This window comes from Schistocerca piceifrons, chromosome 7 (assembly GCF_021461385.2).
Source record: "Schistocerca piceifrons isolate TAMUIC-IGC-003096 chromosome 7, iqSchPice1.1, whole genome shotgun sequence".
In the NCBI taxonomy this organism is placed as follows: Eukaryota; Metazoa; Arthropoda; class Insecta; order Orthoptera; family Acrididae; genus Schistocerca; species Schistocerca piceifrons.
This window is the reverse complement of record NC_060144.1, coordinates 430,961,236-430,981,405: the sequence shown is the minus strand read 5'-3', so window position 1 is coordinate 430,981,405 and position 20,170 is coordinate 430,961,236. Positions and strand designations below refer to the sequence as shown.

The 20,170-nt window shown below is 38.0% G+C and overlaps 1 protein-coding gene across 7 annotated transcripts in view; it reads left to right on the top strand.

Moving 5' to 3' along the window:
* Positions 1 to 20,170, top strand: part of LOC124805382 (transcription factor SPT20 homolog) — a 309,909-nt gene that overhangs the window by 255,771 nt on the left and 33,968 nt on the right. For 6 of the 7 annotated variants that reach the window (XR_007017452.1, XM_047265939.1, XM_047265940.1 and 3 more), the window contains 2 exons: positions 8,286 to 9,035; positions 13,641 to 13,768. Coding sequence is in view for 6 of the 7 variants with exons in the window: in XM_047265939.1 (XP_047121895.1) it covers positions 8,286 to 9,035; positions 13,641 to 13,768 (878 nt within the window). In the remaining variant the exon portion in view is untranslated. Of the gene's footprint in view, positions 1 to 8,285; positions 9,036 to 13,640; positions 13,769 to 14,234; positions 15,383 to 20,170 lie in introns of those variants that run through there. The other variant, XM_047265944.1, reaches the window with a different exon arrangement.

Genomic DNA, 20,170 nt, shown 5'->3' with positions numbered 1-20,170 from the left:
TACAATACTTCCAGAAATATAGTCATTTGTTTGATCCCACCCCTGAATTTTCAGCAACATTGAGACAGTATCTCATATTTTCATGAAAGAAGCAAAGCGAGGCTATCTTGTACAGCTTTTTGCGCTCTATGAAGCAAAATAATAATAAAAGATTTCTTGAGAAATTTTCATATGGATGATGTGATACAAAGTAAGCCAAAAAAAATACACATTTGAAAAAGGAGTGAAGTTATCTGTGCCCATAATAACTTACCAATAGAGGGTTTTAGAGTATAAAATTTCATTCTGATACTGCTTTCCAATAGTTTACAAATTGAGGGCAAAGTTGAAAATTTTTGTGAAAATGCAAAAATGGCTATTTGTAGCCCTCTTTTACAGAGAAGAGTTTTCTGCAGACACCTTTAAACCATTCTCTAAAAACATATTCTAAACCACCTAAACAACTAGATATGGTTCAGCAATGCGAGCATGTCGGGCCCTAAAAAACAACAAAGTGGAGGTGCATTTAAAATACACTCATATATCGCTGGTCCTCAAATTAAATCTGACAGCTTTCATTATATTCTATAATTGTTTAGAACTCTCTGGGAAATGTAATGTCCAAAGCCCTGATGACTAGGAAAGGGCGATCAAGTCAGAACAACTCAAAAACTTAAAAAAAACGATGCCTTTTGTCACAGATCATCATGACATATTTCAGCCTGTTTTTCTGCTACAATAACTACAGAATCAAGCTAGTTATAAACTTCAAAATTTAATTGTGATTTACTTCAAAATTTAACTGTGATTTACCGAGGCACTGGACATTGCGTTATCAAAATTGCTGCATAACAACTACAAAACATATCATACAAACTACACTCCTGGAAATGGAAAAAAGAACACATTGACACCGGTGTGTCAGACCCACCATACTTGCTCCGGACACTGCGAGAGGGCTGTACAAGCAATGATCACACGCACGGCACAGCGGACACACCAGGAACCGCGGTGTTGGCCGTCGAATGGCGCTAGCTGCGCAGCATTTGTGCACCGCCGCCGTCAGTGTCAGCCAGTTTGCCGTGGCATACGGAGCTCCATCGCAGTCTTTAACACTGGTAGCATGCCGCGACAGCGTGGACGTGAACCGTATGTGCAGTTGACGGACTTTGAGCGAGGGCGTATAGTGGGCATGCGGGAGGCCGGGTGGACGTACCGCCGAATTGCTCAAAACGTGGGGCGTGAGGTCTCCACAGTACATCGATGTTGTCGCCAGTGGTCGGCGGAAGGTGCACGTGCCCGTCGACCTGGGACCGGACCGCAGCGACGCACGGATGCACGCCAAGACCGTAGGATCCTACGCAGTGCCGTAGGGGACCGGACCGCCACTTCCCAGCAAATTAGGGACACTGTTGCTCCTGGGGTATCGGCGAGGACCATTCGCAACCGTCTCCATGAAGCTGGGCTACGGTCCCGCACACCGTTAGGCCGTCTTCCGCTCACGCCCCAACATCGTGCAGCCCGCCTCCAGTGGTGTTGCGACAGGCGTGAATGGAGGGACGAATGGAGACGTGTCGTCTTCAGTGATGAGAGTCGCTTCTGCCTTGGTGCCAATGATGGTCGTATGCGTGTTTGGCGCCGTGCAGGTGAGCGCCACAATCAGGACTGCATACGACCGAGGCACACGGGGCCAACACCCGGCATCATGGTGTGGGGAGCGATCTCCTACACTGGCTGTACACCACTGGTGATCGTCGAGGGGACACTGAATAGTGCACGGTACGTCCAAACCGTCATCGGACCCATCGTTCTACCATTCCTAGACTGGCAAGGGAACTTGCTGTTCCAACAGGACAATGCACGTCCGCATGTATCCCGTGCCACCCAACGTGCTCTAGAAGGTGTAAGTCAACTACCCTGGCCAGCAAGATCTCCGGATCTGTCCCCCATTGAGCATGTTTGGGACTGGATGAAGCGTCGCTTCACGCGGTCTGCACGTCCAGCACGAACGCTGGTCCAACTGAGGCGCCAGGTGGAAATGGCATGGCAAGCCGTTCCACAGGACTACATCCAGCATCTCTACGATCGTCTCCATGGGAGAATAGCAGCCTGCATTGCTGCGAAAGGTGGATATACACTGTACTAGTGCCGACATTGTGCATGCTCTGTTGCCTGTGTCTATGTGCCTGTGGTTCTGTCAGTGTGATCATGTGATGTATCTGACCCCAGGAATGTGTCAATAAAGTTTCCCCTTCCTGGGACAATGAATTCACGGTGTTCTTATTTCAATTTCCAGGAGTGTATCTTCAAGTTTTGCACTGTGTAAGTTTTGGGAAAGTTCATAGCAGTCAACCTGAAATTTTTTTGGGAAGGATTCATATTCTAGACAATTTTGAGTATTTCTTTTTACAGTGAAATGTTATTGAAATGTAAGTTAAATTCCAGTTTAAAGTATACCATATTTTGTGTTGGTATAGTTTGCGGCTTATATCAATCAGTGTAAAATTGTATTAATGTGTTGCTATGGTCCATGGTGGCTTGTTTCTGTGGAGCATGTAGAAAATGCTATTCAAACATTAAGAAACAAAAAATCTGCAGGTTGGGATGGAATACCCACCAAAGTTATTAAAGTGGTACACAATAGAATTGCAAACCCGTTAGCTCGAATAATAAATCAGTGTTTTGAAGAGGGCTGTTTCCCAGAGGTACTGAAATATACTGAAGTCAAACACTCTTCAGGAAGGGATCAAGAGAGATCATGGGAAATTATCGTACTATTTCGATTCTCCCAGTCCTATCTAAAATATTTGAAAAACTTGCCGCTGCACAAATTCAAATCTTCATTGCAAAATATTCAGTTATTCTAAACAATCAATTTGGTTTTCAGCAGGGGAAAAATCTCACACGTGCAGTAAACAGTTTCATTGAGAAAATAAGTACATCATTAGACATAAGGTGGCAGGAATTTTCTGTGCCCTCACAAAGGAGTTTGATTCTGTACACCATGAATTGCATGTGTACGAACTTGAAAAGTATGGCATTAGCAGCAGTGCCTTACAATGGCTTAAATCTTACGTATCCAACAGACAGCAAAGAGTTAGCATCTCTTCAAATGGCACATATTATTTTTCTGACTGGAAAAAAATATCTCAGGGTGTTCCACAAAGCTCCATATTAGGCCCAGTCCTATTTCTCTTCTGTATAAATGACTTACCATTAAATATCAATTCCCCATCAGTTCTGTTCACAGATGATACTTCTGTCTTAGTTGAAGGTGAGGATTCAGAAAAATCCCCAAATCTGTGATCAGTACCTTAGAAACTTGGCTTCAGCTAATTGGGTTGAATCTAAACATATCTAAGACTCATGTGATGCAGTTCAAAACCAGTCAGTCAAAATGTGAGCAGGGTAAGATTGCATACAGCAACCAAGATATAGAAGAAGTTGACTCTGTCAAATTCTTAAGTTTAAATGTAGATAAAAATTTGAGCTGGCAGGCACACATTGAATACCTGGCAGACAAACTGAGCAGCTTTGTATTTGCAATGCAAATATTATCAACTGCAACTGATATGGACACACGAAAAGTAGCATATACAAACTACTTTAAATCCATTATTAGGTCTGGTATTGGTTTTTGGGGTAACTCGACAAACATAGTGCGGATACTAAAAATACAGAAAAAAATTATTCGAAATATGTGCACTGCAAATAACAAAGAACCATGTTGACCATTATTTAGAAAACTTAAAATATTAACTCTGCCATCCTTTTACATATATGAGATTATTATATTTTTTTGTACAATGGACATGGTTTACGTGAGGGAAACCATTTTGTCCATTCACATGATACTAGAAACAAAGAAAATTTTATGCTCCCCACCCACCGCCTCAGACATTATGCCCAGGGACCTCAGTACATGGGTTTCGCACTCATGGTCTCACAGACACGTTCTCGCTTCCCGAGCAGGGGGTCCTGGGTTCGATTCCCGGTGGGGTCAGGGATTTTCACCTCCCTCGAGATGACTGGGTGTTTGTGATGTCCTCATCATTTCATCATCATTCATGAAAGTGGCAAGATTGGACTGAGCAAAGGTTGGCAATTTGTACGGGCACTGATAACCGCACAGTTGAGTGCCCAACAACCCAATCATCATCATCATCATCATCATCATCATCATCAGCAATACATGGAAATGAAAATTTGTACTAAATTAAAAGGGAACAAGTTGATGCAGATGAATTTAGGCTCACTTAGAAGAAAGCTATATGAGGTACTGACACTGAACTGTTATCACTCAGTGGATGAATTCATGCAGGGCAAACTGGAAATTTGAGCTGGGTACAATGAGTTACATATTCCAAGAAATATCCTTATAGTGTTATTATTTATTGTAGTGCTATTATTTATCAATGTTAAAGCCGTTGTAGCTGTATTATAAATTTTTGACATGTCTCTTGTACACAAACCAAATGGATTGCTAATGTACATCATGAGATGAATAAAACAATTCACAAAATAACCACTGTTGGTTTCTCGTCGAGTGAGAAAATTGGCATCCCACTTGCCATAGTGACCACGCCTGGTAGCTTTGTAACAGCAGCCACGATGATACATTTCTTTAAATATTCGGAGGACAAAGCTAGAAGAGGTCTCTTTTAGGATCCTAAGTTTGTTTCCTTCCAGCTACTAGAATTTTTTACTGGTTTCATTACTTTGCTATTGAATGGCATGAGAAAAACTATACCACAAGCTAAACAGTGTCACTTGAGGGTGCTGGAATAATTGCAGTAATGAGCTGTTCCAGAGTCCACCACTTGTCACTCCCTGATGGCCAATAAAACGAATTTGCTGGGCCATGTGGGTGCATAAGTGTATTAAAGGATCCATCTTCTCAGCAGAAGTCTTACAGATAATTCCAGTCCACCACTATTTTTCATAAATACATGCAGCGTATTGTCCTGGCCGGAGGTCTGATGTCAATATATCTATGTCACTAGTCACTAATTCTGGCTAGAAAAGACGATGCATCGTTTGAAAATCTATTGATGTGAATTGCTGTTCCATCAGTTGGCAAAAAATGATAATTTTCTCTAGTTTCTGCCAAGGATGCCCATGTTGAAACCATTCTTCTTGTAATACTTTATTTCATTCAATTTCTTCTTTGTGATGAAAGCAAGTTTAAAGCCATAATGTTCTCAGTTCAGAAGTGAAACAGATCAGACTTTCAGCTAGGACAATAAGTTTCACGTATTTATGAAAATGAATGGTATATTGAAAATTTCTGAGGGGCATCTGCTGAGGAGAAGTATGCTTTAATAAGTTTTATACACCCAAATGGCCCAGCAAATTCATTTTATTGGCCAGCAAGGAGTGACAATTGCTGGATTCTGGAACAGCTCATATTAAATTTATTAGAGCACCCTCAGTAACATCGTTTGATTGGCAGTATAGTTTTTCTCGCAATATTCTGTAACAAGTTAATGAATTTTAGGATCTTGAAGGAAACATAAACTTAGGATCCTAAAAGAGACCTCTTCTAGTGTTGTCTTCTGACACTTAAAGATATGTATCATCAGGCTTGGGAACCTGTGGTAAAAAAACTGTTATTACACAGCTATCGGGCATGGCCCCTATGGTGATGGGAAAGCTGGTTTTCACACCTGACAAGAAACAAGCAGTGGTTAAGCCACCATGGACTATAGATACACATTTACACAGTTTTTCGTTGATTCATGTAAACTGCAAATTATACGAACACACAATATGCTGTTCTTTAAACTGGAATTAAACTAGCATGTCAGTAGCATTGCATTGTAAAAAGAAATACTCAAAATGCTCTAGAACATGGTCCTTCCCAAAAAATTCCCAAAACGTACACAGTGAGAGAGTGGTGTAAAACTTGATGTGTTTTGCAGCTGTTATGCAACAATTTTACTAACACAATATTCAGTGCCTTGGTAAATCACAGTTAAATTCTGAAGTTTATAACCAGTTTGTTCTGTAGTTATTCTAGCAGAAAAACAGGCTGAAATATGTCATGATGAATTGTGACAAAAGGCAGCCATTTTTTGAAGTTTATGGAATTGTTCGGACTCAATCTCTCTTCCTAGTCATCAGGACTTTCAACATTACCTTCCTGAGAGAATTCTAAACAATTGTAGAATATAATGAAAGATGTCAGATTTAATTGAGGACCTGTGATGTATAGGCGTATTTTACTTGCACCTCCGCCTTAGGGCCCTATATTCTCGCACTGCTAAACCATATCTAGTTGTTTAGGTGGTTTAGAAAATAGTTTAAATGTGTCTCAGAAAACTCTCTTCTGTAAAAGAGGGCTAAAACTAGCCATTTTTTGTGTTCTTACAAAAACAGGCAACTTTGCTCTCAGTTTGTAAATTATTGGAAAACAACAAGAGAATGGAATTCTGTATCCTTGTATTGGTAAATTATGATGTGCAAAGTTTCAGGTTTATCCTGCAATTACTTCCAGAGGTACAAAAACCTAACTTCACTTTTTTAAAGTACATATTTTTTCAGCTGAATTTTCTGCAAATTATCCATATGAAAATTGCTCAAGAAATACTTTTTTATTATTTCACTTATTAGAGCATAAAAAGTTGTACAAGATAGTGTAGTTTTATTTCTTTCAAGAAAATAGTGCCACAGATATTGTATCTTAATAGTTGTGCTAGGGGGTCAAACAAATGACTCTGGAAGTAGTATATTGGCAAAAGTAAAACTTTGTAATGTTTAATGGGAGCATGTGCAAATGTTCACACAGAATTTTAACAAAATCCATGATGGTCATGGGGGAACCTCTAGACCACTTGGCGTGGAATGACCAAATGTGCTTTCAAGTGTGTCACACGTTTACAAAATATTTGCATGTGAGAAATTCACTGTAGGAAGCACCAAAGATATATGCAATGCCAGAAAATGACACATCAACACACCTGGAGTTACATAAAAATTAAGAAATTGATAATCTGAGACATATTGCACTTGCATCATGTGATTTTTCCAGAAACACTCAGTATGGCATGGAAGTTACTTGATAATTAAAAAAAAAAAGACTTATTGTGAGAATAATGGAAAGTCCATGATGGAATAGCAACAATATGGAAAGGGAGGATTGCTGCTCACCACCTAGAGGAGGCATTGAGTCGCAGATGGGCATAGTAGAGAATGTTAGAAATATTTAAGGTTTTGGACGAAGTTCTTCTTCTGAATAGAAGAAGAAGAAGAAGAAGAAGAAGAAGGACTATGTTCAAAAGCCTAAACATTTCTAGCATTCTTTTTCATTGTGCCTTTCTGAGACTCAGTGCTTCCTCTATGTGTTGCAATCTGCCTTCCCCCTGTCGTTATTGTGAGAATGGTTAATTTCTTGGAGATAACTTATGCTATAGTGGAACTGAAGCTCATAGCCTATGATCAACTCAATAGATTCTCTGGCTGTCATTCTTCATACATTGCATGACTGAATATTGATCAGTTGGACTTTCCTATGAATGATCTAAAATTTCTGTCTTGGTGAATTTAGAAACATAACTCTTTATGTGTTCTAATGATATTGCTTGGATCAAATGCTTTGTTCTTTGAGGTAAAGTATTTTTGTTTGAACTGTTTTGTAAGAAGTCTGAAAGTGTAGGTGCAGCATTGCACTCTTGTAAGTCAGTGTGGGGGTATTAAAATTGGGAATGTTTGATTTCTCACTGAAGTGCATGATGAAAATATTTGAAGAGACAGTCTATTTTCAGGTATATGCAGGAAATACCAGAACAGTATTAACTACTGAAAGTGCACACTCATGTGAATCATGTGAAATTTTGTGACGAACTGGAATTCCTTTTAAAACTGTGATCTCCTGCATATTTAATTGAAAACTACATGTCACTACTAGTAATGCTTTTCAGAGTATCAGTTTTTTTCATTATTTGCATTGGTTTGGATCACCCAGTGTTTACAATACTATTGTGTCCGATGCTTTAGGGAAATTGCAACAGAACAACACATCTGACAACAAACTCTGTGGATTACTGCACATTAATCTCCATTTTGTGTCCCACTTTCATGAAAGGTGTTATGCTTTGTTACAGACTTCATTTCTAATCTGCCATGTTGAGTTTTTCTAAAAGGCAAGAATCACATTTTCTGTTTACTCCACCTTAACTATATACATATGGCCAAATCTTTGAGTGAAACCTCTCCAGAAGTACAAGAAAAGTGTGTTATTTCCTGTTGTACTCTTTTTCTGTGCTTCAGATGAATGATTGTTGATATTCCTATAATCTCTTTTGCAGTATGTCCAGAATTCTGGACCTCCCGCCATGACATATCCAACTTTTAGCCGTCTGGACCAGCAGCAGCCTCCACAGCCGTTGCAGCAGCCTCAAGGTCATGTCATGCCAATTCAGAATCAGGGTCCACCAATGCAGGGACAGTTGCCACCAATGCAAGGCCAAACACTATCAATGCAAGGACAAACTCAGGCATTGCAGATGCAGAATCATATGGCCCCTCTGCAAGGTCATGTGCCCCCTGTTCAAAACCAAGGTCCACCACTTCAGAATCAGGTTCTACCTGTACAAAGCCAATGTCCTCCTGCACAAAACCAAGCACCTCCAGTTCAGAGTCATGGAGGGATGCAGTTGCATAGCCAGGGGGCACTACAAATTCCAAATCAAAGTACTGTAACACTCCAGAATCAAGGTGGTCCCCCTAATCAGGTGACAGCAGTGCAAGGGCAGGGCCCTTTGCCAGTGCAGCAAGGTGCTGGTGTACCTCCTGTGCAATGTCAAAATCCCCAATTGCAAGGCCAAGTATCACTGCAAGGACAAGGCAGTTTGCAGATGCAGAATCAGATGCAACAGCCACCTCAGGCATTGCCTTGGCAGACACCAACCCAAGCTCAATCCCAGCAGCACCAAGGAACGGTCACCTACCAGCAGCAACATCACATTCAGACACAACAATCAGTGAAAACTGGGACCAAAGGAGGCCAGAAGAGAAGATTCACAGAAGAAAGAGAGGATTCAGGTGATAACTTCCAGGTAAGTTTAATTCGTTTGTTTACAGGTACCTAAATAATTTAATTTTTTGATGACATAGGTTAATAACAGTAAGCCTCCTACCATTCCCAGCCCAGTTATTGAAAGAATCAAACTTCAGCCAAAAGCTAGTTTTTCATACATCTCAGTGTTTGTGATATCTTCTGAGCCCTGTGCAGTACAGGATATAATTTTGCAGGTACTTCCAGTGATATATGTGGATACTGCTGCAAAATGTGTTGCCATTAGATTTAGTAGTAAGAAAGTAATAAATTAAAATGCTATCGTTGGTGATGAAGTTTTAGTGCATGAACAGTGAAAATGTAGTAAGCAATAAACTTTTCTCCTGTAATTACTTTTGGTGGCGGAGTGTGTGTGTGTGTGTGTGTGGGGGGGGGGGGGTGAAGGTTTGAAATTATGTGTACAGTTGGTTGGAAGTTGCTGAGCACTAGCACTTGCACTTACCTCATAAATATAGTCTTAATTAGTGCGTTATTAGTTATGCTGCCTCGGGACACACACAGTTTGTAACTTTAATACTTGACTTATCGTGTTAAATTTTTAATGTAAGATCACACTTCTTAATTAGTAGCTAATGGCAGCATTTTGAATTTTGTCAATAATTATATTAAATAATGAATATCAAATTTTTCTTGCACATGGAAGTGTTAAATAGGCATCTGTAACTGGAACTAGGAAAATTCTGGGTGGAATACAAATTAAGACGGGAGTAAAGGTAACCATTGACTGTACAGTCATGGTGATGAGTTATTGAAAGGCACATAAGCCAGGCTGAAATCATTATTAAGTTATCAGACAGTGTCTTTGTTGGATCTGCTTGACTACCAATACATCCACATCTAAGTCGTTCTGACATTGTGGCCTGACTGGACCCAGACTTTCATATGTGATATGAGCCCCTCTCTATCTCAGGACATTTAATTATATCTGCTCCGTTTCCCAACAACCAAAAAGAACAGAAAAATTCTAGTTTTATAGTTCATCATCATGTCCTGTTCCATCACAAGCATATCCTATCTCGCCAGAGGTAGGGCCACGTTTTGCAGTTCTGCTGTAACTTTCGCAAAGCCTTCTATTTGGGTATGGTACCAACCAGCTGCCCACTTGAACCAGTGAGCCATTGTAAAATTATCTACAGTAAGTTATCAATATATTACTGTACCGATAATGCTATACATCCAATGTGTATTTGTAACTAATCTGTATCAGATACAGTCCCTCGGAAAGTTATGAAAAACATTAAGAACAACCTATTTCTTGGCACTTTTAAACATATTCCATATCGGAACAGGAAGCAGCCTCAGCCATTTTCATACTGCGTATTAACAGCGTGACAATCAGAGCACAACAGTGCAGAGACTGTGACTGTACACAATTTTTGAAATAAAAACTACATAGCTAAAGTGTGATTAAGAAAAATGTTGATGGCTGTTAATGCATTAGAATATCTTAAAGTTTCATTTAAAGTAACTTAGTAATAATATTTCTAATACATAAGTAGGACCTACTTCCAAGAGCATTATCAAGTTTGTGTTTTTTATATCATGTTTATTCTTATGATGAACAGAGTGTAGTAGCATAATTTTACTCTATTTACTTATCAGTGGGAGACAGAAACAGAAATCAGGCTGACGAAACTGCAAATATTTCTCAGCGTCTGTGGACAGTACACTCACCATGTTATGTGTACACTTATCTTTACCTGTGCAGAACCAAATATCATCCCATAGCCATGGGGCTGTTTCATACTCCAATGACTTACATGGATTGAGGAGCAGCTGCATGGGATTTAGGAGCAGGTGCATGGTGGAATGTAAAAGCATCAATCTTCCCCTATCAATTCCCGAATGGTATTCAAAGAGCCAAAATTTCTCTAATTTTAGTGTTGCTGACATTACACAGATTGTGTGTTATAGGAAGCAGTATGCTTCTCGATTCCTTTTCGAATGTGGGCTCTCAGAAGTTTGTAAGACACTGTGTAACCCAGAATCTCCTAATGCAGTTCTTTGGACATTTCTTTGAGACTCTGACACCTCCCAAACAACTCCATGATAAATTTTGCACCTCTTTCTTGAATTGTTTGTGTCTTTTCCACCTACCTGTGACCAATAAAAGCACTCTGGTGGTTGAACGAGGTTTCTGTCAGTGACTTCTTTGATGTGTGACTTGCTCCTCCTCAGGATTCTTTGAGTAAATCTGAGTCTGGCTTTTGTATTCCCCACAGTTAGATTTATGTGGTTGTTCTAGCTTAAATTGTTCCAGAAAACTGCTCCTAGGTTGTTGAAGGTTGTAACTGATTGCAATGACAAATTGTCAGTCTTGTAGTCATACAGTATCAGATCTTACCTTGTATTTACATGTATTACATTACATTTATTTATGTTTAGGGTCAGCACTAATGATTTGTAGGTTTATTTGCATTTTATAACAAGTATCTAATGATGAAGCAACCATGTAAACAACTGTGATGTCTGCAAATAGCATCAGATACAAACGGCAAAAAACTTCATTTGATAGGTATTGTACATATATCATGAGTAGCAATGGCCCTGTCATGTTATCTTGAGGTATACCAGACACCTTAGTAGCTTTGTAGGGAGTGGCCAGTCCAGTCACATATCTGTTTGGATATTCCATATGTGCATATTTGGTGTCCTAGGCAATGGTGTGGAACAGTATCAAAGGCTCTCAAGAAATTGAGAAACCCTGCTTCACCCATGGGATTGAGTGACACTTGAAGCTTTTGCTTGGTATTTGACTCCCAGTGAAGGAAAATTGGATACCTGAAGCCGACATGCATCATTAGCAACACTTATTTTCCATTGGTCCTGCTCACAGTATTCCATTTTGATCACTGATTAGTGCTGACTGTTCTCATCTGAATATTTTGAGTGTATTTTTAATTGTCTTATTTCTTACTCCTGTGCTTAGAGAATAAAAAACAAATAGTATATACTTTTTAGTTTTTGTTTCACCTGAAGACACACACATTATAGAAACCTGTGAAATAAACCTAAGAACTTTTAAATAATAATGACCATGTGATAACTTAATTCACCACAGGTGCTGTGCAAAATATGACAATTGTAACAAAAGAAAACAGGAAGGGAATGTTTCTTTTTTTGTTAAAACAATCATGAACTCAACAAGAGAAAATTGTGTTGTAAATTACTGTTTTCATGTTAAAGAGAAATGTTTAGAGTTTAGGTCCTCATTAAAGAAGAAGAAGAAGAAGAAGAAGAAGAAGAAGATACAAAGCTGGAGAGACATATAGTGAAGTGACAAAGAAACTGGTATAGGCATGCATATTCAACTACAGGGATATGTAAAGAGCCAGAACACATGCTGCAATCGGCAACCCCTTTATAAGACAAAAAGTGCCTGGTGCAGTTGTTAGATCGGTTACTGCTGCTACAATGGCAGGTTATCAGAAGTTAAGTGAGTTTGAACGTGGTGTTATAGCCAGTGCACACGCGATGGGACATATCTCCAAGGTAGCGATGAAGTGGAGATTTTCCCATACAAACATTTCACAAGTTTACTGTGAATATCAGGAATCCGGTACAACATCAAATCTGTGACATGGCTGTGGCCAGAAAAAGATCCTGCAAGAACAGGATCAATGACGACTGAAGAGAATTGTTCAACATGACAGCAGTGCAACCCTTCCGCAAATTGCTGCATATTTCAGTGCTGGGCCATCAACAAGTGTCAGCATTTGAACTATTTGGCGAAACATCATTGATTTGGGCTTTCGGAGCTGAAGGCCTACTTGTGTGCCCTTGGATGACTGCACGACACAAAGGTTTACGCCATGCCAGGGCCCATCAACAACAACATTGGACTGTTGACTGGAAACATGTTGCCTGGTCGGACGAGCCTCACTGAAAATTGTATTGAGCGGATGGACGTGTACTGGTATGGAGACAACCTCGTGAATCCATTGCCCCTGCATGTCAGCAGGGGACTGTTCAAGCTGGTGGAGGCTCTGAAATGGTGTGCGGTGTGTGCAGTTGGAGTGATATGGAACCCCTGATACATCTAGATATGTCTCTGACAGGTGACACGTACTTAAATATCCTGTATGATCACATGCATGCATTCATGTCCATTGTGCATTCTGACATACTTAGGCATTCCAGCAGGACAATGCGACACCCCTCACATCCAGAATTGCCACAGAGTGGCTCTAGGAAAACACGTCCGCTGTCCACCAAACTCCGCAGACATGAACATTATTGAGCACATCTGGGATGGCTTGCAACGTCTTGTTTAGAAGAGATCTTCACCCTCTCGTACTCTTACGGGTTTATGGACACCCGTGTAGGATTCATTGACTCAGTTTCTTCCAGCACTACTTCAGACATTAGTTGAGTCCATGCCACGTCGTGTTGCGGCACTTCTGCGTGCTCGCGTGGGCCCTACATGATATTAGGCGGGTGTACCAGTTTCGTTGTAGTCCACTCTACTTTTACTTGATTAATTTTTCTTTTGCTTTTTTCTTCAAGTAATTTAATTTGAAAGAAATAATTAGTGGCTTGATCCATTTTCTGATGTGTTGCTACAACTGGCATCCTCATTCATTAGGGCCGTGTTAATGTTGGCACTGTGACTGGTGGAAACATACAGCAGTCACAACAGCAGCAACAGCAACAGCAGCAACAACAACAGTCATCAGCCCAGCAGCAGCAACAAGCTGCACGACAGGGAATGGGGTGAGTACAAGTGGTACATTAGTGTCGATAAAAATCCTTTTTCATTCTTTTTAAATTGTTTTATATAACTTGTATCAATTTTTTTATGTGTCAGGAACATCTTTCCATAGAGGGCTATTTCAAAAATTTTGAAAATATTTTGTTCATTGAAAATATGGAGACATAATTTGATAATTTCCTTTTTAATAACGGAAACTGTAATAGCTAAAATACTTGGCAAGCACAAAAAGTAGTATCAATTCTATTAAAAAAAAGACCATTGGATTATCATAATGCATTTTCTTAAATAACACATTTTCTTGAAAGATTTGTTTAAATACCATAGGTTTTTATGCAGTTAATCATTAAAAATAAAACATGGATAGCTCATATTCACCATATTTGAGTTTCTGTGATATGTTGATAAAATTGTGTAAATAGTGGAGAATGACTGGTAAAGATAGACATTGGGTCATTTCTTTTACAGATCTACGAGGGGGAAGATAAACAGTTAGTGCCTTGTCAGTTACTTACAGCTGATTGAGGGCACTCATTTCGTAAATTTAGTATAATCTGTATAAAACAGCATTTTAGTATTTCAGTTCCTATATGATGGCACTGTAGAATGTATATTGATTTAATAAAACATTTCATAAATTGGTTGCAAGTGAAGCTTTTTTCATAAATAAGGAAATTTGAATTTCTTTTTGTTTTATGTATAGACTCTTACAATTGTGGGGTAACGTGTACAGCATTCTGCCACAAAGTTTCCCTCACGGTTTTTATTTCCAATCCAATAACTTTGACCATATTGATTTAGATGTATTTATACTTTGTATTTTGTATGCTGTTTTCCTTTCATATGCGTGGTTCGTAAGAGAGGTGGCTTCCAGTAGCTGTAATTTTGACCTATTAAATTAAATATAAAGAAATTATTATTATTATTTTTTTTAGTTTTGTCCCATATTGTTTTCATTTTATTTTGTAAGACCTGATTCAGTAGCAGTATATTTTGCTTTCAGTTTTTTCACATATATTACAAGATGATTGATATTCTCTCATTATTTGTTCTTAACAGAAATTACTGTTCATAATTTATTTTTAGGAATGCTGAAACTGAAATTTGAGTTCGGAGTAGACCATCGCACATCACAGCCTTTTAGCTGTGCATATTTCATTTTCTTTTTCAGTATACTTTCACCGTTGAAAATAGTTTATTAATGAAGGGTCTTTAAGAACAGACCACACAAGAATGCCGTAAACATAAAACAAAACAGTAAATGTGTTTGTTTAAAATAATTTTCATTTAGTAAAATTTGTTCTAAAAGTTCGGATTTTTTACAGCAGTCCTTATGGAGAAGTGCTATGACTGCTCCAATTGCTAAAGGTACAAAGTACGAAAGTGATGTATCAAAGCATAATTGTGTTTGAAGGTTGTGGGTTTAACTAAGAAAAAAAAAAGATGTGCTTAGTTTTGTGATGTGTTAATGTGTCAATTAAGAATGATTTAGTAATTGAACTATTTAATGATTTAAGCCTTTGTTCATATTTCATTTTAGGAATGCAGGTACTGCAAATTCTCAATAAAGCATCAACTTACAGTGTCCTGTGTGTGTTCCTTATGCTTCATATGTTATGTATCTTTTCTCAGTTATGACTGTTGCAACAAGTTCAACAGTGCAACTTTGCAGTTCATTTAACAAACAGTGTAAGAAAAGCTTGTATAAATTTGCTGTTGTTAATTAAATATATTATTACAAGAAAATCTATTATTATTATTATTTAGAATTTATTTGTTGGGGACTAAATTTGTGCTCCAAAGCAACAAGTGAAAAGATTAATATACTAAGATAGATCTATGTAGTGAAAGTTGAGGTCCTCGTATCTTTCAAACGGAATGTTGCTTATAAAAAAGAAGTTCCCAGTGTTTTAATTAATTCAATAATTTTAATGATCCTAAAAGTTTATCAGAATTGGTGTTCTTGGATTACACCTGCACGAAAATGGCATTTGGCATAAATTCATGAAATATGAAGCTCAAAAGGTGGTTTAATATTTCACTGTGACTCATAAAAACAAGAAAAATCAGAACATAACTGCATACAGTTACAAATAAAATTTTTGCAATGAACTTCGGAAGCATGAAACAGTATTATGAGAAGCCTGAATAGAATCTTGAAATTTGAATCTGTAGAAAGAGAAAAAGAGAAATGTTCTGATTTGGTGCTGGTGCAACAGTTGTAGGTAATAATCAGTTCTTGTAGCTAGTACATAAAATGAGAAATGATGAAATTAATTTACACATAAAGAAAAATATACACAATAAAAATTGGCAGCCATCTCAGAGGGAGAAATGGGTGGGGGGTGTTACGTATGAATGAGTGTAGTGAAACACAAGAATTGAGTGAATCCAGTTTGCAAACTACATGCGCCAAATAATTACTCCAATATACAATCTACTAGTTTTGTAAATTACAAGCTATGTGGGTTCCTTCATAGGCTATCTGATGTTTTAACAGTAAGTTTTACTAGCTCTACAAAATATATTCAGCAAAACATATTTAACTTCAAAATTTACTGTGATTTTTTTGAAATGCCACATTAGTTTTCCCATGTGTTACCATGGAAAGGAAGTATTTTTTATCGCTCATGTCAGCAGCTGTTGATTTCTGTGTTTAATGGCTAGTAGATAGTAAAGAAATAAAACAATAAACATTATCCCTACTAATCTTGCTAGATGTTGTAAGCAGGCCATCAAGTTGTTGATACCGCCGAATTGGAGAAACTTCTTTGTTATGTTTTCTTATTGTTGATTCTATAATGTATAAGGATAGGTGGATTGGATTAAGTAAAAAAGGGCATTCAGAAAGGATGGAAATATGGAAGCAAAACAACAGGAGCTTTTAATATACCCACAACAGAGTAATGTAGAACATAATATTGCAGCCTAGAGCTGTGTGACACAACCAAGTTTTATTATTAGTTTCCCTAGAATTCTTGTTTGTTGTAACAAATCATTGTATGCAGATTTGGATATTGCAGATCTTTATATTTTTTATTTTGTTTCTCATTTTGTTGGAAACACTGCTACTGCTGCTGCTACTACTACTACTACTACTACTACTACAACTACATTTTCTACTACTACGTCTTTTATTACCAGCTCCCACCCCTACCCCAGCAGGGGCAACTACTACTACTACATTTTCTACTACTACATCTTTTATTACCAGCTCCCACCCCTACCCCAACAGTGGCAAAGAGGTATTGTTTTCAACAAGACTATCATTTCACTGTCAATTCTATAGCAGCATGTAATAAAAGATACTGGATTCATTTTTTCTGTGTATCAGTAAAGAGCTTAAAAATCAAAGATTTGCAGAATCGAGCACCTATAACATATTATAGCTGAGACTACAACATTGTGTCATATTGTCATCATGGAACTTTTACTATTCAGTGAAATCTAGTTTTTTTCAGTCATGTAAGAGCTTCATTTTGATGTATTTTTTGACACATTCTTATTCTTGATCATCAAATGAAATTTTTTAATCGTGTTTTTACCAAGAAGTATTTCCGTATTTTATTGAATTTATTCTCAAAATTTTTTTTCAGTATTGAACACTTACTGAACATTTATTTTCTTTGGCCCCTGTTAATAACAAACACCATTCATCCACATTCATTGCATACGTTTGGAACAGGGAAGTCCCATTTTAATAGTGTAATTCATCATACCAGGAGTTCCTTCTGTCAATCTTGCTTCTTCATTCTTCAACATATCTGTACAAAATACTTTTAGTTCAGCAGCTGCCAAATCATATCCACATGCGATTCTTCAGTTTCTCTTGGCGTAATTCATGTCGAAATAGTTCACAGATGAACAGCTGGATGTCAGTGTCCAATGGGTACGTTGCCATTGGACACCGACTTCTCATTGTTCATCCATGAACTATTTTGTTGTGTCCACATATAAGTGTTAAAGGCATGTGCTTGTTATGATTCCCACTGTAGATATAGTTCTGTGACATTTGTTTTCTTATAAAGAGTATATTGGGTAATATTGCCACCAGCTATTGGCAACATTTGTCAGCTATGTGATTGAACCACTTATGCCTCCCACCGTAAGTCTGTACGCACTCTCAAGACTGAATTGAAGGACTTCTTAATTCAGCTACATCACAATTAGATATGTGTAAACACTTTATTCACAACTGCTGACACTTAAAAAAAAAAAAAAAAAACACATTTCCTAATTGCATACACTTCTCATGTTCCATCGCTTTTCTGTCTCCACTTTTGATAGTATTTTTTTACCTGCTCCTTTCTTTGTTCACCCTTCCCTTGTTTTCATTACACGTTCAGTTAAAATGTCGCAAAGTAACGTTAGGAGTTGCTCTCATAGGTCTAGAGATCAGATTTCCAAATTTTCATGTATTCGTTACTTACCTCATAAATTAATAATGTAGGAAAAGACCGACTGCTACTTACTGTAAACATGACACAATGTAAACACGACACGTTAAGTTGTGGACAGGCACAATTAAAAGACACTTACACATATGCTTCCAGCCACAATCTTTCTCAGGAAAAGAGAAACATAAACAATTAATTAACACAAGCAGACACACCTGACGCACATGACCGCCAGCTCCAGCAATTCGAGGCTGAGCTGCCGGAGTTGTGCTTGATTATCTGAATGAATGGTGTGTGTATCTCTTTTTCTGCTGAAGGCTGTGGCCAATAGCTTATGTGTAAGTCTGTTTTAATTGTGTCTGTCTGCAACTTAATGTGTCATGTTTATGGTAAGTAGCAATCTATCTTTTCCTACATTGTTAATATTCCTACCTGGAGTTTCTATTTCTCATAAATTCTATGTTTGATTTTTCCCCACAAAAATCACAAACACTGTGTCATTAAACCATACATGGAAACTAGTTTGTAATAGTTACACCCAAGACTTCAGTTTGATTGTATACCACTGCTAAATACATTCTAAGAATTTATCATTCTGAATTACATTTATTATCTTACACCCACATCACCATATACTTCCGTACATTCATGACCCTGTGTCATCTCACTTACATTGCTTTCAACATCTTTGAACATCACCTTGGATGACAAAGGGCTAAATGCAGTGCCCAAAGAGTTCAGTTATACATTGACAATATCATTTGTGTGTCTTGGTATTGTCTGGAATTTTAGCTCATACTAAGCAAACATTGCCCATTAATATATCCTTGCTCAATGCTGAATATGTACTCACCTCGTAATCACCAAACCTATGATTCACTTGTTTTATCATGTAAGCAGTGTAATCTTTTTAAATATTTTTCTATCTTCAAGAAACACTTCTACAAACTAACAAGAGAGAAAGGGGACATGGGGACAAGGATTACCTCTTGTTATGCTGAATTATCGTGAGTTACATAGTCACAGCTTCTTAGTGTTCAGCCTTCATCAGATGAATTCCTCAAGGGGGGGAAAAAAAAGAACCTCTGAGGTATGCTGGTCTGAAATGCAGTGCTGAGTTTGTTCTAAGGACCTAAATGTGTTCCTCAGTGCAACATCCTGCCAAGCACCTAAATCTGTATCTCATTGCAACATCCAGCCACTCGCCATTCTGCATTCTGTTGTAATATTATTTAGTTTAGTGAAAGTCATCATATGGTTCATACATGTTGGGATTCATGCAATGTCTTAACTAACTACATCTACATCTACATCCATACTCCGCAAGCCACCTGACTGTGTGTGGCGGATGATGTGTTCCACAGTCGCAGGTACCTGGTGGCCCTGCCTCTTCCACAGATCACATCATCTACTGAATGAGTGTTCCTTGGGTGTATTTGAGCTTATTTCACCTTTGTAAATTATAAGACACATCTCCTACCTTCATGAAAACATACATTCTATGTGAATGTATATGTTTGGGCTGTTTATTTTCATTTTATTGTGATGACAAATCCTATACCATTGTGAGATGATCCCTGTATGAATAAATCAAACCAAATCATTCTGTCTGCATAGATACTAAGTGACTGTAGCCTTAAATTTAAACAAAAGGTTTGATTGTTAACAAATTATGTTTCAATAAATTGTCTCATGAATCTTTCCTAGTTTCCTCCTTGCTGTGTTTCCTGTATGTCAGCCTTTGTGGATGAATAATTCTTCCAATTAATGCTTCACCACTTCCCATAGTTTCCTTTTATGGCAATCTCATGGAAAGGCTTCTAATTCTAAACCCTGTAGGCTCCATAATTGACTAAATTTTACAATCTGGACAAATCTTCCACTTCTGAGTTTTTGTATGTACTTGGCCTGTGCTTTTTTTTTTTAAAAAAAAATTGAGAATGTCCTTTCATGATGTCCTTCAAATCTTCAAAGTGACAAACATATTCTCCCCCACCGATTCCCCCC